Source organism: Genypterus blacodes, unplaced genomic scaffold (assembly GCF_046128005.1).
Source record: "Genypterus blacodes isolate CSIRO-AG114 ecotype Tasmania unplaced genomic scaffold, CSIRO-AGI_Gbla_v1 ptg000133l_1, whole genome shotgun sequence".
Taxonomy (NCBI): Eukaryota; Metazoa; Chordata; class Actinopteri; order Ophidiiformes; family Ophidiidae; genus Genypterus; species Genypterus blacodes.
In genome coordinates, this window is record NW_027466935.1 from 2,905,755 (window position 1) to 2,933,646 (window position 27,892).

The 27,892-nt window shown below is 46.0% G+C and overlaps 2 protein-coding genes across 2 annotated transcripts in view; one reads left to right on the plus strand and one right to left on the minus strand.

Moving 5' to 3' along the window:
- The window catches only part of nnt (nicotinamide nucleotide transhydrogenase), a 264,273-nt gene that overhangs the window by 55,310 nt on the left and 181,071 nt on the right, over window positions 1-27,892 (plus strand). The gene's annotated exons all lie outside the window — the stretch shown is intronic.
- On the minus strand, window positions 10,324-27,886 carry fgf10a (fibroblast growth factor 10a). Its single transcript, XM_076164134.1, has 3 exons — window positions 26,237-27,886; window positions 13,998-14,101; window positions 10,324-11,831 (listed from the first exon to the last, which is right to left on the minus strand). The coding sequence occupies exons 1-3, from the start codon at window positions 26,721-26,723 to the stop codon at window positions 11,631-11,633; spliced, it is 792 nt and encodes a 263-aa protein (XP_076020249.1). The 5' UTR covers window positions 26,724-27,886; the 3' UTR covers window positions 10,324-11,630.

The window sequence follows — 27,892 nt, forward strand, 5'->3', positions numbered from 1 at the left end:
AATAATTTGCCACAATAACAGAATTTCCAGATATTTAACTGTTTAATTTCTTAAAAATCTTATTCCCACAGCTTCATGGGTTAATACTGGTACACATCCCCTGATTTAAGCAAACGTTATCCAAAACTAAACCATGATATCTTCAAAACTATAAAATTTCAATGTCAGGATAAAGTATCTGACGCACCTGCAGGACTTATTAAATATAAGACATCTACATTAATCAATAAAAGAAAAGTAGTGGTGGTTTGTTTATAATTCATCAAATTAACATACGGCTGATTATTTTGGTTTTGATTTTCATATTGGTTTAAATAAATCCAAAAGTTTCTAATTCATCAAGTTAGTATTGCTTATATTGCTGTTTTTGATTAGTAGATCTAAGTCAGAAAGATCAAAATGGCCAAAGCGTTTTTCCCCTCATGGCTGATTTAGACTCACAGAGGGCCCAGTTCCTCATCATTAACCTGCATTATAAAGGAGATTGGTTGAACTGATCTGATGTCCTGCAGTGACACACACACACACACACATGCACTGAGCATGTGCAGATTGTGATGAAACTCGGCGGGGCAGGCAGCAACAAAGGCGGGGAGAGCGTCGCTGAAACCCTCAGCGATGATCCTGTGGGCTCTGTGCTGCCGGGACCACATGTGTGTGCACTCAAACACACCACAACCGCACCATTAAAGGATTCCTGGTGTCTGTGACTACCCATGCAGAGCCTAACAAGAACACGTCTGCTGGAAATGAAGCAGCCATTGTTCCAGACAAGACGCAGAGAAAACAGGTTGATCTGAAGGATGTGTTGTGTCAGGGGGGGGCGCGGCCCATCTCACTAAGAGAAATTAGTGGGTTTGCAATTTCACTGCAGCCTTAATCTGCAGCCTGTAAATATGACCACAATACTTTGTGCAGGAACAGGTGACATTACCATGGTAACGTGGAGTCACGTGGAGTGATCTCCTTCTAAACAGGTTTCATTCACACTGAACCAGGAAAACGGTTGGATCAACTTAACAAAGTCCAACTTAATTTGACTGTGAAATAAACTTTTTCCATTTTCCATTATTTACTGAATGTATTGTAATGCGATGGACAGAAAACACACTATTGAACACATTCTGCACATGCAGCAAGTGAGTGCCTGGCAGGTTCTCTAAGAGCCTGTGTGCTGGAGCGCTCAAAGCTAAGAGGTCAAATCAGAGCAATATCTATATTTTTGGACAACATATGGGCTCCAGAAGGAGTCGGGTGGAGGCCGGCTCTCTTCAGCAGGGCAGCTTTGTCCCAAAAAACAGGCCAGAATACCTCCTTCATGCAGAACCTTGCCAGCCAGCGTTTGAAAGATGTTATTACCTTTTGACAGGAACAGCACCAGAGATAATTACTATTAAAGGAACACCATTGGCTGCACAGGCATCTGGTGTCTATACGATCCTGAACACACACTGTGATGCAACACAAACGTCCACAGGCACAAATCTCTTCAAAATCTACCCTCCGCTGTAACGTCCACACAGAGCCGATTCCCACACGAATCTGCTGAGCAAAGGCTGTGTCACATCAGACTATTTTTATTCCAGTCCGACCCCCAGCTGGGCCATTCCAACCATCAGGCCAAATCTGGGATAGCGGAACACAACAGTCAGTGTAAATTATCATGTCTGAAAGCTCTCTGCACTCACTGCTTCGGCCCCCACAGAGAACTTTTTTCAGACGTGTTGATTTTCTTGGCTGGCGCAGAGAAAACCGGTCCAGGTCTCTCCAAGAATGAACTGTGAGTGCAATTGTGGCAACAGCCAATGGGAGTTTAGCTCAGGGGAGAGCGAAAGCAAATGAACTGAGAGAGAAATCACTTGAAACGACTCCAACTCAATCACACACACTTGAGTGAAGAGTTCAGACTCGTCTCTTAAGATGCTTGATGTATTATTCTCCGTCTTTATGTATAAATGAAGGGGATAAGAGATGTCAGTGACTGAGATGAGTTTACTGCAGTGACTCAAGCTCTCACACGCTACAGAAAGAATACAAACATTCCCACACTTTTAGAATAAGACTTATCATAAAAATCATTGTCGTCCTTATGTGTTGTGCAATTTAACTCTTTGATGTGTAGAATCTGGTTCCAGTCACAAGCTGCGACAAGTTTCCAAACAACATCAGAATCTGGTGGTGTGTGTGTGTGTGTGTGTGTGTGTGTGTGTGTGTGTGTGTGTGTGTGTGTGTGATCCCTCATTTTCCTCATGTGCCACACCGTGTTTGCCATATTGTAGCATTTACGTCGTTCCAGCAGCAACTCAAGGATTCAAGCAACAGTTGCAGCACAGCAGGGGGCGATCCCAGGTCTAACAGCTTTCCCCTCTCAGGAGCCAAACCTTGACAGGTTTACCTGGGCACAACATCGCACCCGTTGCTCCATTTTCCTGAGACAGGGCTCCCCCGAACTGGAATGCATCCAGGGTGGTTCTATCATTAGCTGAGTAATTTCTGTGTACCGTGGCAACACTGTACAGTCTGTGGCTATCAGAGGGACCATCAGAAGGATTCTCGCAGGGAAGCAGGGAGAACGGGAGGACAGTGGCTGATTTGTGTTGTGGTAAACAGCTTCATTTCCACCTGGCCAGGCCAAAATCCCACTCACGATGTCCCAAATGCAGGTGCCACTTATCTGGCTGTGGAGCGCCTGTGGACATGATGGCAGTGCCAGCATGGCTTCATCAGTGATGCTGAGTGAGCTCCACCCTGTTGCTGCTGCTGCTCCACACACACACTCATGTCTAAGTTAAAGTGCATCACTGGACTGAATACTTTCCCTGCCAGGGCCTGGTGGTGATGCCGACATAGTTGGGTTTGTATCCCACTGCAGCTACTGTCTGCACACTGACAGAAGACTTTCACATGAACACTGAGACAGTAATAAGATCTCAACAAACTGCACATAACACTGGCAAAAATCACAACTAATATAAATATTAATCTATTTATAAGATACAAACACAAACGAAGGCCACCAGACAGAAACGCAGTACTATTGTATACAAATATAAATGATGAATATGAATAATGTCGGTAATCAATAACAAGCAGGGTTCTACTGTGATTAGAAACAGTAGACAAACACACAGGTTGGAGCTTAAAATGCAGCTATATCATCGAAATAAACAAACTATTGAAAAGCGTAGAGGCTGCCTTCGTATCATTAAGATGGAACAACAACAGCGCGCAAACCACAACCAGCTAATTCACAATTCGATTCAAATCAGATTCAATTCAAAACACATCACACAACAACCGAGGCAAGCAGCAGCGGTCTCACCTGGAGCTGCAGGTCCCAGTCAGGCGCTCCAGACCTCCAGAGGGCCCCAGGTGTCATGATGGACACGGAGAGGGATCCTTGATTACGCCTGCATGTCCACATTGTCCCCAAAGTATCACGTCCTCTTCCTCCATAAGCGCGTTTTCACTGAAAGGATGAAGCTGAGATTAGAGACCGAAAACGAGTTCATGAAGTTATCACACTGACAGACTTTGGAATTGTTATGAAATCTGGGTCAAGCTTACATGTTGATCAGCTGTTTACCTTTGGTGTAATCATGCGACTGTGCGCGTGCGTGCGTGCGCGTGTGCGTGTGCGGGGAGTCGCACTAGTCGCATTAGTATTGTGTCATAGATCTGTTAACTGTAAACAAAAGATAAGAAATAAATGTAAATGATTATTGTTTCTGATGCTCCTGATGTTTTAGTTACATTACATTTACAATTACGGTCGCTTAATAAATACACAATCTTGTCAGTGATGCATGTCGTTTTTGATAAAATGGTAAGGATTGTGCACTATTACCACTTTCTGTAACCACACACACAGACACACACAATCTTAATGTGTGGGGTAATTGTGGCCTTCAATGGAAATGGAAAAAAGAGTGCATTGTGAAAGTTTTGAACTTTGTGAGCTCACCTCCCAATTTCCATATGACCACACACACACACACACACACACACACACACACATTAACACACACACCCTAAGCCTCCTAAAACACCAAAGTCTCGCCACAATCATGTAGTAGGCCCACAGCAATCTCCCCACACTACCGCAAAGAGTCACTCACTTTTTTACCACCTCACCTCGTGTACCGCACACACAGTCTGCTCTTACTTTACACACACAGACACACACACACTCACACATAAAACACACAATGAATCCAGCACGGCAAGCTAGACCACAAACCCTCATATTACCATCTCTCTGACCGGAGAGTCTGCATGCTTACCTTAACTACGCTTCACACAGCAACAGCTCACATGTGTTATGGATGAGGAAGGGTAATGTGAGCATAATTGGCTAAAGTAAGGTGGTTTTATGGAATCAGAAGGTGCACCGGCGGTATTTTCCACTCACTGCAGTGGTATTTGGTGCATGTGGTTCATGATAAATGACAGAGAGACAGTGTTGGGAAAACTATGACCTTGTAAATTATAAGTGGGCCATTATCACTTGTGAGTGTGTGGTAATTTTGGTCAACAACAATGATGTCTAAATGCATTTCATCCAAGCACCATCACATCAAGTTTGAGGCTCTTGAAAGGCTCCTTTGGTAAAGCGATATTCTCCTTTTAATCTCTTTGATGACACGTTTCTGCAGGAAAATCCACACGAATGAACAGCAGATGGTAAAGGTATTCTATATCATAACAGCATCTAGACCGTTCTATCAAAATCTATACCCTACAATGTAAACACCACATTCAAACAAATCCTCCTTGTGGCCTCCATCACTTTTTTAATCAGCAGACGCCGTCCAATGAAACAAAAATATCTGGCTGGAAACCATGTTGCCGTCCAAATGAGACCACAACTTGATATTCTTCCACGCGTCACATAATGGCGGTTTAGATTTGTGAGACTGGAAGGCAGAATGATGTAAGAGAGGCGTTTATCTGAATCAGTGCTTGTTCTGCCATTACAGGCACACGACGTAAAGAAGAGCCTGCAGGTGAAACGCTCAAGAGTGCCATGAAAGCTTTATTAATGCCATTCACTTGTGTGTGGCGGGTCTTTATGTGAGTATGTTGTTTGTGTGTCGGTGTGTGTGTGTGTTAGCCTCCTATGGACCTCCTAGTAAAGATATTGGTGTTTTATTTGTCATGGTATTACGAATGTTCAGATTTTGATATCTAACAAACTTTACATTACAAAACAAACAAAACTATTAAGGCTGCATTACACACACACACACACACACACACACACACACACACACACACACATTCAGAGACCTTTTACATGTCAGCACATACAGTATCATATATCAGCATCTTGACTTTACAACATTAAGAAACAGGATCTGTGACAAATTACAAGTATCCACCTTAAATTTAATTGTACAATTGGATGTTTTGATGCCATCATACAATAATAATCTCTTGTTTCATGCTAAGCAAATAGTGATATTGATCCTTTATTGTATTGTGGCTATGATGTGAATTGGACCAATGCAGATATGTGTTGAGATTGAATTGTAAGCACTCCTTTCCTTTTCCTTTGTTTTGCTCAAATAAAGATAGCTTTTATTAACTTATTTATGAAAAATTGAACCCGGGAAAGGGAATAGTTAATGTGCGGTTTAACTATGCACAGGTACCCAATAAATTTGTCTTTATTTGATCCCGTGTCAGGCTTAATGCCCTGCATGTTGACTCTGCTGTCAGGCAGCCAGTGATCAAGGACTAATAGAGGCTTTCTGCTTCCAGCGACCCAGCAGAGCCTGAGGCAGAGAGAGAGAGAGAGAGAGAGAGAGAGAAAGAGAGAGAGAGAGAGAGAGAGAGAGAGAGAGAGAGAGAGAGAGAGAGAGCGCAAGAGAGAGAGAGAGAGAGAGAGAGCGAGAGAGCCCGCCAACCAAAACAACAAATATATTTTCATTTAGGCAGCAGGCTTATTCCTCTGGAGAGCGCGGGGTGAGGGAGAGGGTGGAGGAGTGGAGGTGAGGAGAGGAGAGGAGAGGACTCATTTCGTGGTTTCGCTGCTCTGGCTGCGGCTCTGGAAAATGTTTCGTAGCTTTATCACAGTCTTGACTACATATTAGTACAAAATACGTGTTTACATTCTTGTATTTATCTTCATGTACCAAACGCATTAAGATGAAACAGGCTGTACTCAAGTACTGAAGCTCACATCAGAGGTCTGGAGTATCACAGTGACTTTCTCACTCCACTCCTGACTTTATCCCCCCCCATTTTTTTTCTTTTTTATTTCTCCCTCGCCCCCTCTTCCCCGTCCCCCCGCTCCCCTCGCTCTTTGCCGAATCGATAAACAGAGGCCTCGGCTCAGAGCAGGCCAAGGCAAATGTTTGAGCCACCTGTTGCAGGAAACTTGAAGCCCTCTGGAGATGCGAAGATGGAGCCGGAGCTGAGGCCGTGCTCCAGGTAGCGCTCGCCCCTGAACCAGAGGAGAGAGAGGGAGAGAGAGAGAGAGAGAGACTTTGAATAATTGGACAATAAAGGGAGCATCCATGAATTTGTTATGTTTTTAACATTGTAGTATTTGTTTTTGTGTTCCTATACAGATTGAAGCCTCTCATCTGTATAAATAGGTACCAGTCACACAGTTTCTTGCAGTTTGTTCTTTAATAGCTTTGAAATCTTGATATTGCTGGGAGAAGTTAGTCTCAGACCAGTTAGGTAAAGTTTGGCTGCTGGATGAAGATTTTAAAAAAAGGTGCCAGAACCAAAACAAATCCTAAATAAAGACCCTGATGTTACCAGTTAACACTCACTGGCAGTCTGAACAGAACCGCAACCTCAAGTGATGACAGACCTTTGGAGAATGAAGGATGAAGATTCAAACCCAGCCTCTTCTCCTTTTATGTGTTTAGTAAGTGGCCTTGGCGTAAACATCACAACGCACTCTGACAAGTCCCTTTAGAGGAAATAATCACCTCGGTGGAGAAAACAAAACTCTCCTTGGCGTCGTGGCGTTCTTCACTTCCACCTCCTCCATTATTTTCTATATTAGGACTCCTGGTCGCGCGTTATTATTGCTCGCACGGATGACGCCACTCGGAAAAGATCTCAACACGAAATGTTAAAGTGTTACCAGACAAGAGAGGTAATTACTCGAGGTACGGAGAAGAAAGGGCCGATAAGGAGGAGGAGGAGAAGGAGGAGGAGGAGGACTCCTGGTTCACCTCGCAGGTTCCAGGAACTCCCTTGGTCTCCTTCCAACGATTGCCCTCAAGCCCCTTTGCCTCCCTCTTCTCCCCCCGTAAACCCTCTTTACCTCTGCAAACACCCCTTCACGCTTGCCCCCCCCCCCTCCGCTCCAAACTTTCTGGCAACTCCTTTAATCACCCCCCATCACCCGTTTCCCCCCACAACTCTCCTCTCCTCCCACCCTTTGGCATCCCGTCCAACACTGCTGCCCTCTCTGCAAACATCTCCCCTCCACCCCTTTTTCTCCTTCGCCCCCCCCCCTCGACTGCCGTAAATGCCCCCAGGACTGTGGTTCTTCAGTTATGCACCTCTCTCTCTCTCTCTCTCTCTCTTGCTCTCTCTCTCTCTCTCTCTCTCTCTCTCTCTCTCTCTCTCTCTCTCTCTCTCTCTCTCTCTCTCTCTCCCCAGGATGTAAAATATTCACAGCTGCTGCTGCGGTCGGGTCGCACGGCCACAAGTCTCTCTGAGCAAACAGAGGAGCTGTGAACGTGTGAAGCCGACGGTGTACGTTTCATTTGAGGTCCGACACAGGTCCGATAGATCCCGATGTAGTCAAAACAGAAACCGCATACTGAGCCTCACCACATGCCTCAACAAACCAAACACTAACCAAACATACCCAAGCACAACACGAAAAAATGACATTGGCAAACAGTTTTTGGGAACATGTTCTAGGTGCTGGAGAAATGGGAGAAATGATGCGTGGCTCAGTGCCTCTGAACACACTAACTCAGATGTCACTGGGGTTGATAATCAGTGTGAAACATCTGTCTTGAATAAATGGCCCCGGCTTTTAAAGTCTGGCCTTGTTATGCATTATGGCTGAAGGCGAGACCACATTAAGTCATGTTAAAGTTGCAATAAAAACACTATTCTCAGAGTTTTTACATGATACGCTGTCGTTTGAAGGGCTGAGTCCAAGTTCCGTGGACGGATGTGCAAATTTGTCTCACATCTCCGTTTCGACAAATTTTAAATCCAAATTCCTGTGTTTCCTTTAAGCTTACATATGTAGATTTCTAAAGCCGTACCACTAAATAATAAAGGGTTCCCGGGCTGAGGAATTCCAGCCCTTGAACTTTATGAGGGAGGGAAAAGACGAGGGGGGCGGAATGGAAGGGGGGGGGGGATCAGTGTCTTGAACACATTTCAAAGTAATTGTACTTGATATGTCGTTTACAGAACACCCAAGTAATCATATAAACAAAGGACTCGATGCCCCGGGAGGATGAAAGGAAATCTGAATCTCCCTCTGATGCATCATACTTACTCACGTTTTGACATGACTGTTACACACGGAGGATTCCGGAGCACAAAAGAGGAGCTAGGAGCTTTTTTTTTGTGTGTAATAAACACAACGCAGGGACCGACGGAGGTGGATTCCATCATGCTCGGAAGTGAACACACACACACACAAACACACACACAGAGAGATGAAAGTATTGGGTTGAATGAACAAATTACAACCACTCCAGCCAAGAGACACAGGAGTGGAAAGTAACTAAGTACTTTTACTCAATCGCTGTGCAATTTGTCATATTTGTAGAATGCCTTAATTGACTTAATTGTCTCCATTTGTCCTACATGTTTACGTACTACCCGCTAATTACTGTCAGCTCCCCCTCCCCTCCCTTCTCCTCAAAGTTTGTGCCGTTCCCACCGTTTATTTGATGAATCGTGTTGAGATTACAAAGACAAAGACACTTTTCGCTCGTGGCCTTTACTTTGCAGATTAAGTCTTTAAAGGGAATTCCACCAATTTGACATCGAATCCAGTTTACGGGTTTTGCGGATCCCTGTTACGCAAATGAATGAAGTTCACACAGAGGCCTTTGGGGCAAATTCAACGCGACCAATTGCTTGCAGAGGCCTAAAGCAGGAACAGGGAAATGACTCTTGTGATGTCATAGAGGTCAGTTTCCCTGAATTAGTTGTTTTTTTCACATGCTGATTCCTCCTTTAAATGCATCATGAATCACAAGATGTTGTTGTTGTCGGGTCAAAGTTTGTTTCTAAGTTTTACCTTTTAACTATTAGGGTAAGAAGAACAATACTAGGGATTTTCTTCCACTACAGCTAAGACAGAGAGTGTGTGTGTGTGTGTGTGTGTATGTGCATGCTTTTGTGTGATAACCTCACTCCAGGCATTATTCCACTAATTACATAAATCATCCAAACTTTAAAGAAAAGAAGCAAAAGTCTGAAAAACAGACGTGTGCGGACGAAGGCGAAAAAAACAAGACAGAGAAAAATCACAGGAACCAGACAGCAACAACACCAGAGAAGGATTTTAAGAGAAAAAAGAGGGAACGAGAGAGAGAATAAAGAAAACATGACATCATAGTTAATTAGAATCAGGTGATAAACAAGGGAGTGATATTTACGTTATACCATATGCCCGGCTCCATGTGTGTGTCTGTCTCGGGGGGCACAGCAACAGGTTTCAGACAAGTAAGGTCAAGGAGGAGGCTTTTCCCAGCTGCTAGACCACACTGATGCACACACCTCCTTACCCAGTCGCCCCACAGTGCAACTGCCTGTGTGTGTGTTTGTGTGTGTGTGTGTGTGTGTGTGTGTGTGTGTGTGTGTGTGTGTGTGTGTGTGTGTGTGTGTAGGCCCATTGCTGAAACCTGTTTTGTCTTTGTTGTTATCACATAAAAGACAGTGTTTATCCTCCAGGAAGCCATGCTTGCCATGTGTTCTTGTAAGGGAGAAGCATTGAAAAGCCCTGAACTCCTCCGCCAGGTTCGTTTGCAGGACGTCTGTCAAAATCTAATCACTCACAGATTCACTGATTCGCCTCTCGGTTTTTTAAAGTAATCCGCCGCATTACTTCTCATCGCTCACATGACCTGTTTACTGGATTGTGAGGATTAGGATGATTTATGGAGCTGCCAATTTGTTTGAATGGTTTGTGTTATTACTTCAGGTCCCTGCAGTGTAGAGGCAGTAATGTTTACGCCGTGTGTATCCAGCTTGTTACCTAAAATGACTTTTCTCAGTAAAATGTGTGTCTGTGTGATCAAAATAATCAACGTTAACAGGACAAAGTAAATGTATGAATATTATATAAAAAACATGAAAAATACCATAAATGTGTTTAGAATATATTTTATAATTATCAAAAAACATATACAAAATACATTATTGATTAAAAAAATATTAACCTTATCTCTACTTTATATTTGATTTGATTTGATTCCGGATCGTAATCATTGATACAGTTTCTCCATCAATCAAATGTCTCTGGCTTGCAGTAAATGCCATAATCATTACAATTTGTTCAATTCATAGATTGATTGATTGAAGTTTTGTTAATCTGCATCCCACATTTGACAGAGTCATCTTGGTCATAAACTTTAAAACAATTACCTGAGTCAACTGCCAAGATTTCATGTATTCATTATATTCATTGATGTATATTCTATATATTATTGTATATATTTCTTTACGTGTGCATTTCTTTCTGTCTCTGTCCTGCTTATTTACAGTGGAACAAAAAAATTCACCAAATTCTGAAAGATCTGAAAAGAATTCAGTCAGTCAAACAAGTTAAAGTTATTATTTAATTATATTTATTTATGTTTAAATGATTAATATCTTAAAAGAAAGGAATAAATGGTACAAAAGACAAGATTTTGTCTTTTAAATGTTTTTGTTCTTTTTTGTTAAATATTACACAAAATAAATAATGATAGTGTTAGACTTGCTTTTGTGTTGGTGCGTTCTTGCGTAAAATCCTTCTGATTTCCCATAATTCCTATCTGGGCACTTCCTATCAATACTTCCACCTCTAATCCCGTCACGTGTCATCCTTCCTCTCCTCCTCTCTTTCTTCGAGAGCAGTCGAGAGCTTCATACGGACACCATTGCAGAAACGTGTCCGTCCTTGCCCCCTCGTAGGAGTGAGTTCAGTATAAATAACCCAGAGGAGTTACTTTTGCATAAATAACGTCCACAGATCACACACATTTACAAGTCAGACAGTCCTCACCCATAAATGTCTGTTGGGGACATTCTGAATCAGTGTCCTTCACTGGATTCCCCATCTCTCTCAACACCTCATATAGAATCAAACTTTGGCACAGAATTACTTTCTTTACATATTTTCTGTTGTGCCAATGTACTTTATAATTTAAAATAGAAAATAAAATATACATTGTCATTTTTCCTATCATGTTTGTCTTCTCTTTAACATAATAGTGCCTTTCTTTAAAAAATAGAGACGTCTTTGTAGCATGAACTCCTGTGTCTTCTTTTGTCTTCTTTGAAGTTCTTTTCTCCTCAGTGCATGAAATCTTTCTGGGTCAGATCTGTCCGTCGCAGGCGCCACTCTTACTCCCAACACGTCTGAACGCACGGTGGAACCCTAAACCCCTGACCATCTTTACCATGGCCAATATGTCCCATCATCGCGGCTGGACCACAATGGGCAGGAAGTGACTGGCTGTATTTTTCCTGCGCGTCTTCTTCCCTTTCATTGGTTTACCGTTGGCGTTGAGTCCCACAAACATGTGCTTCTTCCTGTTGCGCCACTCGGCCGACGCGTACGTGTTGTACTTGTTCTCCTCTATGCGTTCGATCAGACGGCAGTCCGGACCGTAGTCCCTCTGCGAGGGAGGAGACAGAGTGAGACATTACACATGGGAAACAGGAACTAAAGAGGACAAACTGATCCCACTTAGCAACATCAGTTAGGATCAAATAAGAAATGACGCTATTAATAAACCAAAGTGATGCCGGTTATCCCTTTAATAGGGCCAAGAGTGGACTTGGGCAACTTGTTCTCTCCTTCACATTTTTATTACCATCATTATAGTTTTCATAAGCACACGCCCACCCCAGTCAGTTTGTTGCTTAACTCCTTGATAAGCAATGAGATTTGTATCTGTTTTTATGGACAATCAGCAGTGAGTCAGTGAGTTCTGCATGAATCTGTGCAGAGATCAAACACTGCAGTGATGTAGCTGCTGCTGCTGCTGCTGTGGTTATCATCGCTCTCATTACGGCTATAGCTGTGCTCTTGGGCTTCACTTGGCTTCAGCAAACCAAAAAATACTTTTGATATCTTACTTCTTGTGACAACATTGATCAACAAACAGTCAACAAGCGCTCACGGATCTGTTCAGAATCCCCAACGTAATCAGGGCCGATTGTGAAAACCTGACGTGAAATTGCGATTGCTGGGGAAGTTCCTTTGTGTCGGGATGACATGTGACGTTTCACAGGTTGGGGATCAGTGCCAGAAGAGACCGTCGTGACAGCACCATTGTGGGTTCAATTCCCACAGTGACCACCCACTGGTAAAAAGAAGGAATGATCTGAGGGAGTCACACTTGTCAGTTTACTGGAAGCTGCTCTTGTGCTTTAGGCGAATGTCACTTAACCAGTAAGTTAACTGGATGCAGTTGATATTCACAAGCAAATATGTACATTCCGCAAATGCACACATACATATGTGCGCACACTGAAATACACAATCTCTCTCTCTCTTTCTTTCTATGTGTGTGTGCGCCGCTCTCCCCCCCCTCTCTCTCTCTCTCTCTCTCTCTCTCTCTCTCTCTCTCTCTCCCTCGCTCTCTGGCCACAGCTGTTCAAATTGGTTCCAGAAGTAAAACTGAATGTTCCCAAAGCAAAATGAAAATATTTTACAGACACTGTGCAGCTTTTTAACCAGCGCCGGCCTCAGTAGGACCAAACAGTGTGTGCGCTGGCTGGGTTTCAATTAAAATCATGCGGGAAAATGGATAGAATGACATGAAATTATGGTAATGAAATAAAGTTCTGAGCTGGAGTGGGGGGGCAGGGCGGCACAAATATCATTAACATTTGAGCCAGTGACCGACACGGAGCAGACTTAGCTAGACACCAAAGAGCATCTGAAAAATATCCTTATTTAATGGAGATAATGATGAAGTAACACCAAAATAACAAATTACAAATTGAATCATACTAAAAGAAACCAAAGCCAATCATCTTCTGTTATGTGTCTTGCACGTTTCAATCTGGCAACATAATGAAACAATGATTTCATTTGATTACTGCTGGATAAAGAAGTCACTGTGTAAACCCATCAAGTGTAACTGAATCGCCGCCCTTCACTGCTGTGTTACTACGGCTTGTGTTGCACCGAGCAGAAGACGTCATGGGAATTCAGTTTCAGGCCATGCAACAGAATGCCTCTTTCTTTCTCTCCCTCTCTCCTCCTTTCTTTTTCACTGCCGTGTGTCATTTCATCTGTGGCGTGGCTCTGGAGAGACACGCTGAAAGTTTTTTGGGGCTTTCAAAGTCAGCAAAGGAGGGGAAGGGGAGGGGGGAGGGGGGCGAAGCGGCGACAGAGGGGGAGAGAGAGAGAGAGAGAGAGAGAGAGAGAGAGAGAAAACAGATGAAACGAGGGCTGCGCTCCCCAGAGGGACCGGAGCAGAATAGAGAAACTGAAGGATTGTGTTTCCTGTTTCTGAATGGAGCGCAGAAGAGAGGTAGATAGCAAAGGGGAGAGCTCACATTGACTAACTGTGGTTCCTATTTCTGGAAGAGAGGGACCGGCTTTGCCTTGTCCATTGTTTTAATCAAAAAAAAGTCTTTCAAGACGAGTCAAAGTGACAGAGTCGCTGGTTTACACGGAGCCAGCGTATCCCTTTGCAGGTCAGGGGAGAGCAGGGGGATTACATGGATGAAACCACACCATCATCAGCATCAGCACGCAACCGCCCCTGCAGAATTCCATAGAATGTGAGGAGGCATGCACAGGCTGGATGGATGTATAGGTCACTCACCGCTCCGTACAGCTCCCCCTTCTTGCTGATGGCCAGGTAGTAGTTACTGCTGAGGCCCCTGATGGCCACCACTCCCACGTCCACCGACTTGATCTCCAAAATACCTGGTGCAAGAGAGACAGAGGTGGACATGATGAACAGGCAAACCGATGTAAAGATGCTGCATTCAGGTACAACGTGCTTTCTTTTGTTTGTGTCGCAATAGGAATTGGAAAATTGCAAATAATTGTACATCAAAACGATGACCTTACAGATGTGGAATTTTTGTGAAACGTTGATCAGGAAAATCTCAAACTGGCGGAACAGGAATCATGGCTAATTCCTCATAATGGAAGCCCTCTCTCCCTCACGCATACACACACACACACACACAGTAAGACCTCAGAGCGGCCTCTTGCCCCCTGCTCGTTTGCCTGTGAGTTTGTGGGCCGCGTGCCCTGGGACCGAGGTGTAAGCCAGGAAAAAACATTTCTCCGCTCCTTGTTTGCTTTTCTGACCAGGGGAGCTCGGGCGGGCACGCAGACAAGGAACGGAGGAGGAGAGCCGGAGGAGCTCGCTGGCCGCCGCCGCCGCCGCCGCCGCCGCCACCACCACCACCACTGGCAAGGGGTCAGGCGTCCGTATCGGTTTCCAAGCCTGAACCAATTACGGGTTTAAGCTGCGGTGGCCGGCCCCTTTCTTCTCTCATCCTTATAGTCAATTACACCAAGCCATAAAACTATCAGGGGTTAGGAGAGGATTAGCTCGGAAGGGGCTTGATGGGGGTGGGGGGGTGGCAGGGGGGAGAGGAGCTCGGCTGCAAGAAGCAGTAGGAAGGATGGAGCGAGACGCGGGGGGAGAGTGCGGCCAAGTACACAGGCACAATAAAACCTCAATTATACTGCGATTAGGGCAATAAATCGATTTGCTTTCACTGTAATTCGATTGAAATTCGGCACAAATTGAAGTATGAAGTATCCGAATAACAGAACGAGACGATGCCAGTGTAAATCCATTTTATTCGGGCATGTAAACATGGACTCACTGTGAATCCTTCTGATTATGTCATGCACGCGCCTCAATGACATTAAGGACGAATTAGTCAGAGTTTTCATAGAGCGTAAGTGTTTGCTGTGTATCAGATAATTTACTGCTACGAGTGACTGACATAGAGTATTGGCTGCAGAGCTCAAAACCACAACAGAATTTGCCACCAACAAAGTTATAATGTGGCCTTCCTCCCCTCAAAGGGACATGAATATATTTTGTATGATTTATTCAGAGACAGAGAACCACTAGCAGAGCCAACTTTGACTGTTTTGACCATAATTTGAGCCACAACAGTTCAGTAATATTATAACCATGACTCGGCTACTTTTTCTGACAATTTGCTACGTGATTTTCTAGACAAATTACTTGCTGCTTGTTATTTTACGTATTAATACTCTAAATCTAACCTACGATAAACACAGCTTTGTCTCACTTCCTGTGTGTGACGTTGTTTTGTGTGATGTCTGTCCACACTGAGCAAGAGATGCAAGAAGAAAGAAATGCGAGAGGGTTAAAGGGTTAAAGATCAAGCAAACGCCTCTCACTTTGTGTTCTACGCCTCTAATCTCATACAAATGTCTTCTGGTCGTGTCCTCTCCCTGCTCTCTGCCCGTCCCTCTCATCCCCAGACGGACGTTTGCAGCCCCGGTGTGATTTTATGGTGGACAAGAGACACAGAGACTGGCAGAGAGAACTTAAGAGGCCCGGCTGCTCTGTTGGAGGCGTCCGTCCCACTAACAGCTCGGCTTTACGGCTGTAAATCCTCCTTGTGAACGTCTTTATGTTGAGATGTTAACATTTAACAATTTACACTTACCACAAAAGCAGTGCGTCCATTATGAGTGGAACTCTATCATACGTTTTATTTAGTTGTTGTGTCATAGTGTTGCGCCTTCATCTTTATATGTTTACATGTATGTAAAAATGTTGATTCTAATCTAGATTATGGCACTAAATGGATTTCCCTCATCTATATCAACCATACTTGGATTGATCGGCTCTGCACGAATTGACGCCGACCTCCATGCTGTGATTATGTCGTTTCACTCCAGATTATAAACGCTCCATTGGTTTACAATCTGCGGAATCGGTTGTAATCTTGTGCATGTCGGACCAAAATCACTTAAGTGTGCATGACGGATGTCTTCTGATGCGGCGGTTTGCTGGCCTGCTGCGTACAGATGTTTTGGAGCAGGACACGTGAATGACCAGTAAGTCCCTCTCTCTCTGCCTCCTTCTCTCTCTCTCTCTGGTGCATGCTGGGAGTGCTGAGAGCGAGTGTCTGGAGTGGTCAAGCGACTGTTTCTCCTGCTTTGTTGTGTGTTGAACTCCTTTGAGTTCCTACTGTTCTGCTACACTTCATCAGTAAAGAGGGGGAGTGAGTTTGTGGCGGGATAGCGGCGTTATAATTCGATTAGCGAGGCCTCTCTGGAGCACCGAGAGACCATTTTGTGTTGTGAAAACGTTGGCTTAAAGTCTAACTTGATGTTGTGTCTGGGAGTGGCTTTCATTTTCATTTTATTAGTTTTCTTTGTTTTCGTTTTATGCAAGACAGCTGAGAGAGGCTGGCATTGATCCACCCCCATTCTTCACTTATTTGGTCAATAAGGGGTCGTTAAAACTGAAATATCTCTCCGTGTGTCTGTTCCACACACACACACACACACACACACACACACACACACACACACACACACACACACACACACACACACACACGGGCTGCGTTATGTTATATTCACAAAGAGGAGCAGAATTCCACACATGCTCGCATTAAAAGGAAAAAAAACAACAACCCAGAATGACCGTAGTCACTGTAAGACAACACAACACCGATGCCTTTAAGTTCCAAACGTTCCATCTCGCTGCACCGCAGCTGACGTTTCCGAGCTGCGTTCCATCAAAATGAGCTCCGTCTCTGTTTGCCGCGCTAAAAGCTCGTCCACCTGTTTGAACCCTTCCCCCCTCCCCCGCCCTTTGATGTGGCACCAGGGCTCTTTTATGGCTCCTACCAGTTTACCAGAAGCGGCCACGTCTGCCTGCCTGCCTGCCTGTCTCCCTGCCCACCCGCCCGCCCGCATGTGAGTTAAAAGGCCGCGGCTGCAACAAAAGGGGCTTAAGCTGCAACAACAGAGTTTATGATGGAGCCCGAGAGGGAAAACACAGGACGGACAGATGGACGGACGCATGATGGAGCTGCACTTGTGGTTTCTGCGATGGATGCATGTGTGGATCCAGGCGAGCACGTCCACACACTCTGACCACCACCACCCCTTTTTTTCTGTAATCCACTTTGTTTTCTCTGCATCCAATCCATTGCCGACTCATCCGACCCTCTTAATGCGTCTTTATGCCTTCTCCCTTTGAACCTTTTTTCCGTCCCTGTGATCGCATCCCAACATCTTCATTATGAATTTATGAAGCATTTACTGGTTTAAGCTGCAAATAATTATTAAGTGGAAAGGGAGGAATGAAAAAAAACAAAACCCAAATCCCTTTTTATGACCAATAAGCGCTCGCTTAATGTAAAAGGCATGGACAGGTTTTATCGCCCGATCAGCATTTTTCAGGAATGGAACCAAACACCTGTGTGGGCAAACATTCATAGCACATAACACAAAGTTTAAGGCAAAACCACTAGGCGAGTGAATGGTGATCTGCCGCAGTAAAGCAGACGTGCGGTGCGTCTGCTGTCTTCTTCTTCATCTTTAAATCCACATTTCTGGGCGGACGCCATGGCTTTGGCCGTGTGGTCGGCTCAGACTTGGCTCCTGACCTTAGCTCAGTAGGTGAGATCATCGCTCAACCCCAAACTCTCTCTCCTTCATCCCTCCTTCTTCTCTCTCTCTGGTCAGATCATCACATCTCCTCCTTTCTACTCTTCTTCTAGTTACACTTCCTCCGTCTGTGCTTCTATACTTTGCCCAGCGTGTTCTAAAGTCGTTAAGGCTACAGCACACACAAGTACTTTTGCAACTTTTACTGCAACTTCATGTACTTTTTGAGTCCTAATACGTTTACGGCTCAACCAGGTGGTGTTCCTACTTAAGTTTCCTTTGATCCTCACTTGTTACTTTATACCGCTGCTACTTTATGACTTTTGGCCAGAGTTATATGTTGTTTTAATATCACAATTTCCTTATATATTTCTCTGGGAACACACAAGTTACACAAGTAGAAGTATACACACAACTCCATAAAGAATCATGACATGATCCTACATGTGAGCATTTGAAGATTGTGGCCTGTGTGCTGATTAGCTGATGTAAACATGCGGTTTGATGCCATTGGCTGTTAAATCCAATGAGATTCATACAGTTTACTAGAAATTACAGTCCAGGGTAAATTTAGGGGCATAAAAAATTTGTAATGTAACTCAAGAAATTCAGCATATTTGTAAAGACAAATAACCACACACACACACACGCACACAGGAACACGCGCGCATGCAGACCCCGGCCTGACCCCCCACCCACGCCTTAAGGAACAGGCTCAGTGAGACTCCAGCTGAACCTAAAGGTTAAGGGAGGTTGTGAAAGTGTTTCCACTGTGTATCCGAGGCCTTTTTGAAGATTATACTGCGGTTGTTCACACGGTGACCTCGACGCGGTGACTCGCTGCGAGTGGGTCTCCTGCGTGCCTGCAAAGCGGAGAGCTTTCACTTTGTTTACTCACATATTGTCACTGCTGTACCAGTTCATGGTGTCACGAATCCCCACATGAATCCCCCCGGTTTGGTTCTTCTATTCAAATACCAATGCTCAGATATCGGACTAACCGCTGACTTTCCTGTGTTGTTCCGTTAAATTCTGCGGTAAATTTTTCCTCTCTTTTGAGATGTGAAATATTTCATTTACTTCCAAGACAGTACATTTTCGCGACTCCAATAAATGGCCTATTTGTGTCAAGATCCTATATCTGATTTGCATCTGTTGAGGTCTGAGCAAAATAGATCGTTTTTCATCCTGGAAACTACGGCAACGGAGTGACAGACAAGGTTTCGCAGTCGCCGTGACACGAGTTTACATCCGAGCATCTGCCAAAGACTTGAGGAAGAGGGAAACTCGACACCGGCCGAGACACAAAAGCAGCATTAAATGAATTCAGAAGAGACACGGAGCTTAAAACCGGCTTGATGGAAACGACGGAGTCAAACTTATCCGCTATATCCGATCAGTTAAATATGGACGACAGAAGAGAGTGAAACGCATTAAACAAAGGTTTGATCCAAAGAGGAAAACAAACAGGTCTTGGCCACCGCGGCGTTCCCGGGCCACCTGCGGTTCAAACCGGATTAAACCATTTCCGTTGCATTATTTTTTTCTCCCAGTTTTTGGCCAATATTCCGTCTCTCCGTGGAGTCTGAGAGAACAGACACGGCGTTGTGGGCACGCATGCAGCTTCGCTCGGCGGGGAGATACCGGGCCGGAGCACCACTGCTGTCTATTTGGAGTTCTGAGACGTGGTGAGGTATTGGTTTGGACTGATGTGGTGGATGGACGGTATCATCCTGCGCTAACCGGCCACATCAAAGCGCCGCCGCCGCCGCTTTTGACAGACGGCCTGTTTCTGATTTTCAACATGGCCGGAATATTTTGTTTTTTTATGAATAGATTTTTTTTGTCTGTATTGTCAACTGATTTGTTTTCAAAATTTGTTTGGCGATGTGTAACACGGATCAGATTTCCGAGTTATAAATCAGATTAGGCAGAGGCGTGCCCTGAGCGCTCCGTGGAAGTGTTTCCTTGTCGGGTATTTTCTCCATTAGCGGGATCTTTTCTTCGGCTTGACCCCCGCTCACTGTAGGAACGATCTCATTCGTGCCTCCATAGCGGTTTGATTTCCTTCCCTGACAGAAACACTCACGTCAAAAACCTCTCTCGCCAAACGCAGATAGGCCAAAACCGCAACGCTCAAGCTGTGTGTGATTTCCCAAAACTGGTCGAGGTCGGGAAAAGGAAAAACAAATCCAGATTATTCCCATCACCTGAGTAGAAACCCTCCGCTTCAAACGCCCGAGCTCGGTCTGTGAGATCGCTCTACCGACCGCCATCTCAGCCGCCTCGACCGCCGCAGTGAGTTATGTCACAGAGATGCTAATGGTGATTTAATGGCGATGAAGAAGAAGAAGAAGAAGAAGAAGAAGAAGGAGGAAATAAAAGAAGCACAACCACCGGAGATGTTGTGATTTTCTGCAACTTGCCAGTGACTTTGTAACACGAGGAAGTGCTGAAGCTGCCAGTTCCTGTCAAAACATTTCGCCGGGCCCGACGCGGCGGGAAAGAAGTGACGCTCGTCTGCATTTCACACATTTTTCTTCTGCCTGAACTGTTGTGGTTTCAGCTTTTGGCATCGGGAACTCCTGTCACTTTACACTACAAATATGGTGCAGATACAGCTCTCACACTCTCACACACCTTTCTTTCTTTTTCTTTCTCACATGCATGTAGACAATAAAAACGCACGCACACACATACACACTCACACAGGGGCTAATTAGCCGGCATTCCTGGCTGCTCTGTTCAAACGGTCAGGCCGTCCAGACGCCTCTCTCGACCCTCAGCTTTACCTTTGATGACTCCATTAAGAGCCTCGGGTCCATGCAGTGTGTGTGTGTGTGTGTGTGTGTGTGTGTGTGTGTGTTGGAGAGAGAGGGGGGTTCTCTGCAGGCACGTGGTGTGTATAAGGCTGCAGACCTGGATGTTATCTGTCACAGATGCTCCACTCCATCTCCTGCTACTTTACTGGCAGCAGATTCAGCGTGTTCACATACATGCAGGCTCATAGCAAAAGGACACTGGGAGCATCAGGATGTCTGCGCACTTTCAACACACTCACAAAGAGAGAAAGTCTGCGACGAATAGGAAACTATTGGGTTAAGAGTCAGAAGATCCCTTCATCACCGGGTTTTTCAAAAGAATGCTTCTGTCTATTATCTTAAACTTTTTTCACCTGCCTTATGTGTTTCCATGCATCAGAAAGGTTGTACTTACTGAAAACAGACACACACACACACACACACACACACACACACACACACACACACACACACACACACACACACACAGACCAGCCAGTGTGATGAATCTACAGAATGTTTGTTTTGCCAATGTGAATTATAACCCTTTTTTCACCATCTTGTCCAAACTTGTTTCATGTTATGTTAAAACATCAGCTTCAGTTTGTACTCTGACTCTGACATATTACAGCGCCACCATCAGGCCAAGCAGCACCAACATTTTATGGCTTCTCTCCTGCATCTTGTCCAACCTGCCCACCAAGTTGGATGAAATTCGCTTCATGAAGTTTCGATAAATCCTGATGATAAACAGATGGACAGACGGCGGTGGTATTGAGATCGGCGCTCTGTTCTTTCCTGTGGATCGACTTGGCTTGATGTCTGGAGCCATTTTCTTGTGTGTGTGTGCGTGCGTGTGTGCTGGCCTGCTGGCGTGTATGGCATCGCTGGCGCAGACAGAATCTTGGCGCCGATACCAGCCTGCGACGCATTGACAGACAGGAGAGTGACGTGACGCGACGGGCGAACATCTAGTGGCGGCGACAGCGAATATGCAAAACAACAACAGAAAAACTGGCGGCTGCTCAGTTTCTGTCATCGTCCATAGAACAATGAAGAAATAGCTCGAAAAAAAGAAGAAGAATGGCTGTTGTGTCGGTTTTGTTAAGTCAGCAGTGCTCACTCACTCTCTCTCTCTCTCTCTCTCTCTCTCTCTCTCTCCCTGCCCTCATCAACATTCCTGACACATCCGAAGCATGAACACACACACACACACACACACACTGCTCCGTAAGTGAACCCTGTGTACACCCAAGTAATGGGGTCAAAGGGGACTCGTACATCTGGACCCCTGGACCTTCACGCTCGGCCCCTTGGTGTGTGTGTGTGTGTGTGTGTGTGTGTGTGTGTTTGAGAGAGAGTGAGAGAGAGCGAGAGCGAGAGAGAGATGGTCTGCAGAAGAAGCAAGAATGTTTTTGCTTATGGTACATCTGATCAGGCAATACCGAACATTTGTTAACTATAATACTTCACTCCTATAGAATCTCATTTTACATGCATACCAATGAAGCTATACTGTCATCATATAGAAACACACACACAGACTCCAAACCAAACTGCTGCAGTCGAGCCAACGCCGGAGAATTCAGGGTGAAACACCTCCGGTTGGATTCCCGTCACCCCTAAACGCAGGTGAATTAAGGAACACTTCCTCCTCGGACCACATCTGTTTTCACGTTGTTTAAACCTGCACGTGTAAGCACAGTCCCGTTTTATCGATCTTGGCCCGCACAGAGATCTTGGGTTATGTAATGACAGCCTGTGGGATAGGTAAGATTCATTCTCGACGTGTTTACATCTTGTTATCAACAGTTTGACTTGGTTTGCTTCCTCCTGTAATGTTTTGAGAGCAGTTACAGTAAAATACGACTGCTATCACCGCAGATAGCTTTCATACTATGTGAGGTTAAATTCCAGTTTAGGCGACGCATGAAATGGAAAAATCCTGTTTTTTTTTCTGTGAATTCCACCCGGGAGCTGGATTGCGCAATCCGCAATCGGTTAGGTCGCTTTCCGGCCAATCCGGAGGCTGAGAGAGGGAATCGTGACGCGGCGTGTGTTTAGAGGGGAGGTCACATGGAGCAGAGACAGGAGGGGAGGATGTGTTTATTTTATGTTTGTTTTTTCCCCTCAAAGTGCAGCCCCAGCGTAATTGTTGATGTCAAGCTTGTCCGTTGCGGCTTAAGGAGGATTAAATGATGGTCCGCAGGTATTTGGTCAAGCGTCGTCTGCTGGGGCATTTTGATTTGCGGCGGCTGGGAGGGAGAGTCAGTGAAGATGTCAGGGTAACTTTGAATGAGAGGCAACGCCCCCCCCCCCGTGGCAGCATCCAGCGCCTCCTCATAACTCTTCTTTATGGGCCACACTGTTACCTTTTCCCACGAGAACCCTCAACGCCGGGAAGAACAGAGAGAGAGAGAGAGAGAGAGAGAGACAGTGAGAGAGAAGAAGAAGTAAGAGGCATTAAACAAGCAACATCCAGGAAGAGAAAGAACGTGTTGCATTCCTGCAGCGCGCCGTAACTGCTGAGTCAGAGGAGCGATCGGGAGTACAGAAGGAGAAGAAGAAGAGCCGTCGAGGGGAGTTGATCCAGAACACGTTTAAACTCCCCCCCACCCCTCTCTGCTGGATCCGATCTAAATTTAGAATCGGGAATCTCGGGAGAATGCGATCGTAATGCCGCAAAAATAGAGGAAGAGGCAAAAGCGTCACCGTGACCTTTGCGTTTACAAAGCTTCCTGACTCGGGGGTCAAGAGGTAAAGGTCAAACCCAAAGAGGGACGTGGGGTTGCGGGGGGGTCGACCTGTATAATTAGCTAGCACATGGAGATTACAGGTCGTATGTCAGAGTAATGTCTCGCGGATCCATAAATTTGAGATGCGTTAGCTTTTGTTCACGTTGGTAACGCGCCTTGGCGTGATCCATGTTCACATAACACACACACACAGTATGTATGTGTGTGTGGCGGCTTTGACGGTCTGGGTGGCCAACGCTAAGGGAATCAAAGCTCCGGCTGTAGTCGCGTTGGCACCGTTCGATGCTAATTGAGCCACACGCCACCGCAAAGTCCACGGTCAAACTGCAAACACATGTCCATTTGTTACGTTGCTTTATTCGTTTATTTGTAAACCAGATATGACAAGCCAAGGACAACACGGTCCGAGCGAGACCGGTGCTGCTACGGCAACAACGGCCCAGAGATCAATGCTAAGATTGCATGTGCGGCGGGAGTTAGCACCAGGAGAGGCAGAGGAGATAGATGGGCAATGATCACACATACACACACAAACACACACACACACACACCGAGGGCCCTCTCACCCCTGAATGATGTACTGCCCTGAACTTTGACAAGATGATTAGAAAGGCTGAGCTGTGGAGGAGCCGAGCAGGACCTTCAGCTCCATCAACTCTGACACCACCTAATGACTCCATCTGACCTTCTGAACATTACCAGACTGCAAGGCCGAGTGTGGAGGGCAACCCAGTACATTCACAAGTATTCATTTGGTAGCAGAGTATTCAATGCATGTAAACAGTCCAATGAGTCATTTAAGTCATTTCAGAGGTGAAACCTGACTGGAATAATGGAATGTTGCTGCAAGAAGCAATTGGCTGTAAAGTCTTTGTATAGCTTTGAAGCCATTTTAAAACAACACACACGTAAGCATAGAGAGAGAGAGATTTTGTGCCAATTTAGACCGCATGCCAAATAACTGGAGGCAGCCGTTAGCATTAGCATTAGCATTTACATACAGAGGCATGCACGTGTCTATACAGGCAGATCCCACAGTGCAAACATGCACACATTAGCAGAGGCTAAGCAAATGCATATGAGAGTGCAACTGCAGACACACACACACACCATACACATACACATACACACACACACACACACACACACACACACACACACACACACACACACACACACACACACACACACACACAGCCACACAGGCATCGTTTCTGTTTGACCCGGGGCTCAGTACGAGCAGCCAAATCTCTCCTGTTTATCAACAGATTTCCATCCTTTCCTCCGCCCGCCATAATTTAATCTGAAACATGTTTAACATCTGCACTTGCTAGCAGGTAGACGAGGGTTAAAACGGCGCCAAGACTCTAATCTGGCTCACAACAACGCCAAAACCTTAAGAAGTTCCTCCGTCAAGTGGACAGAGTGTCCGTTCAAACTGATGGACTGTGACCTTAATGCCACGACCTGATGCCCGCTGACACGTTGCACCCTAATGATCGAGCACTTAATGTGTGTGTGTGTGTATGCGCGTGTGTGTATCAGGACTGCAGGCGAGGGGAGGGAGGAAGAGATGCTAATTGAAATTCCTTCAGCCATGTCTGGCAGAGCCTTGGTGTCTGAGTGGCACACACACACGTTCACACACAAACACATGTTCACACACACGCGCGCGCGCATGCGCGCACACACACACACACCCCCACACCCCCACACACACACACACACACACACACACACACACACACACACTGGCCCTAATAAAAGTGGGCTTTGCCATATGGAGGCCATGTGCAAGACTGGCCTCTATGTGCTCAAACGTGTATGTGGGTTCGTGTGCGCATGTCTCTGTGTGTGTGTGTGTGTGTGAGTGTGTGTGTGTGTGCTCTCAGCGGGGGAGGGCTGTACAACACCACAGACCCACAGACAGATGCGAAAGCTACAAACCTATGACGTGTATGTAGGTGTGACTGATGACGTTCAATTTTAATAATATTACCACCGCTGCACGCAAGCACAGACACACACACACATAGTGTATGCAATGTTTAAGAGGTCGTCCGTCACGTCCAGTTTGGTGAGCTGTCAGAGAGAATCGCATCAGGTAAGCGTGGGAGAGATGCTCTGCTCTCTGTCAGCGTGCCCTTGAGCAATGCACCTCTGTGGCTGGGAAACCTCCAGATGTGTTTCACCAAAAGATAAAGATAAGGATTACAGATTTTTAAGAGCAGATTTCCTCGTATGGGTCGCTCATAAATATCAATTAGGAGCCTTAGAGAGTCTTCAAAGCAACTGCTGTTACACGGAGGCTGCTTTTGGCTTCTAGGGAGCCACACTGAGGCACCTCGGGGTGCTACAGTGTGACTGTTTAAATGTCGCTGAATGAATTGTGTAAATAAAATATTACTTAACTACACAACATGGCACAGGGAAGTAAGACTGAGATGTGTTAGAAGTGATAGGATAAATAAAAGTTCAAATCAGATTTCATATTTGAGACACTCACACTGTCTTTATAGCTGCAGCAACAAAGAGGAATAAGTCCATAGTTTGTGTTTCATATATTTCATCAAAGAGGGACTTTCTCTGGGAAAACTCTAATGGGTTCCAGCTGATCCTTTTGCCCTTTCTCTCTCTCCTCCTCACACAGACACACACACACGTTGAGTTCTGCTGCTCGCTCACCTGTCTGTCTCAATGCACCCAGGGAGGTGAATCAAAGTAAACGCTCTACAGAGGGACACGCCAGCCTCACGTGGTCGGCGGTGTGTATCATTTGACAAGACGTGATAACGCCGTAAAATAGTGTGCACGCGCAAGCATTAGAAGCTACGTTGTGTTGCTATTGGTTACATAAAGTAAATACTCAGACTTACTGTACGGGTCGTCCTCACTTTTGGTGCCATTAACTTTTCCTTTCTTGTCAATGCGCAGGAAGAATTTCTGGTAGGAGAACAGTTTCCTCCTGCGCACGTCTCCCTGCAGGTGGTTATAGCTGCTCCGCACATGGCGCCCGACCACTGTGGCCGAGGACAAGGACACGTTGGTGGACCTTGGCAGCCTGGCGGAGGACGCCTGCAGCGGCGGAGGTGAGGAGGAGGGCAGCGGCGGTGGCAGCGGCGGTGGCTGCGGCTGCGGCGACGGGTGCGAGATGAAGAACTGAGGAGTTGTCCCTCCCCGCGGCGCATGGCGGTCCTTCTCTGGGTTCGGCAGGGGCGAGGACGCGGCGGGCGGCGCGGGTCCTAGCAGCAGCAGCAGCAGCAGGAGGAAGGTGAGGGAGAAGAGGAGTGATGGAGGTCTGCAGCAGGGGCAGGAGGAGAACCAGGCGACCGGTGCACCTTGTGTCACTGTCCATCTACACATGGTAGTGGAGCTGGGAGAGCTGTGGAGGTGCTCAGGGGCTGGGGCATGCTGAGCTGGGTGCAGGGAGAGGGAACGAGAGCGGGAGAGACCCCCTCTAACTCACCGTCCGTCTCCTCTGGCCGGAGACACACAACCTCACAGGGACAATCTGGGGACGCTGCAGGACGTGGCGATCAGTTCAGGATTTGCGGTGGCAGATGGACAGGAAACGTCTTTGCCTCTGTGCTGGATGAGCGGCTCTCCTGGTCCCCTGCTGGTGATGATGATGATGATGATGATGACGGTGGCGGTGGGTTCGGTCTCCCGTCAAACCCCGGTGGTGTTTATTCCTCAGCGGGGCGCCACAGGAATGTGTCAACATCCATAACTCAGATGACTTTGCCACGGAAAACAACCAATGGGGGGGGCCCTCGCCTCAGAGACCCCTGGCCCCCTCTCCTCCCACCTACAGTCGCTCCTCACCCGCAGATCAACACCTCACCAAAGTGTCCGGCGTAGGCGTGCGTGCGTCTGGCCCGTCGCTGCAAAGATGTCCACGTCCAGCGTTAGAAGGCGTGACACGAAATATCTGACCGCTCAAGTTCAGGCGCTAAACTCTTAAATGTCCCAGAACATCAGGAGTGTGTATCTGCTGCCGTGCGGAGAGGTGGAGGGCAGTGGAGGTCTGGAGAGAAGATGCCAGCGAGAAAATGAATAAATAAAAACAGTGCGTGTGTGGAGAAAAAAAAAGGACAAAAAAGAAGAATTGACACAAACGTCCAGGGAAATCCACAGAGGGCGAGCCACAAAAAAGAGTCACACAATCCCAACTTTCTTCCCGTCTATTCTTCCTCTTCTTCTTCTTCTCTCCTCTCTCTCTATTTCTCTCTCTTGTTTTGTCAGAGCTGGTTTGAAGTTACTGGTGTGTGTGTGTGTGTGTGTGTGCGTAACTGAGCCTGAGAGCTCTCGTCTTTCTTCCCTCTCTCTCTCTCTCTCGTGTGTGTGTGTGTGTGAGTGTGTCTGTCAGTGATCTCTCCTCTGTCCTTGCCTCTCGGAGTCTGAGCGCCAGAGTGGAGTGTTGCCTCTCTTCTTTCCTCCTCCTGTGTGTGGCCCCCTCCCTCTTCTCTCTCGCTCTCTCTCTCTCTCTTTCTCTCTCTCTCTCTCTGAGCAGTGTGTTATCTGGAGTTTCT

Bases quoted from the DNA above. Each gene is read 5' to 3' on its own strand.
- fgf10a (XM_076164134.1), bottom strand. From the start codon at position 26,723: ATGTGTAGATGGACAGTGACACAAGGTGCACCGGTCGCCTGGTTCTCC. The intron at 14,102-26,236 runs GTAAGTCTGAGT...CTCTTGCACCAG, and splicing joins AAGTGAGGACGACCCGTACA to GTATTTTGGAGATCAAGTCG. The intron at 11,832-13,997 runs GTGAGTGACCTA...CCTCCCTCGCAG, and splicing joins AGGGGGAGCTGTACGGAGCG to AGGGACTACGGTCCGGACTG.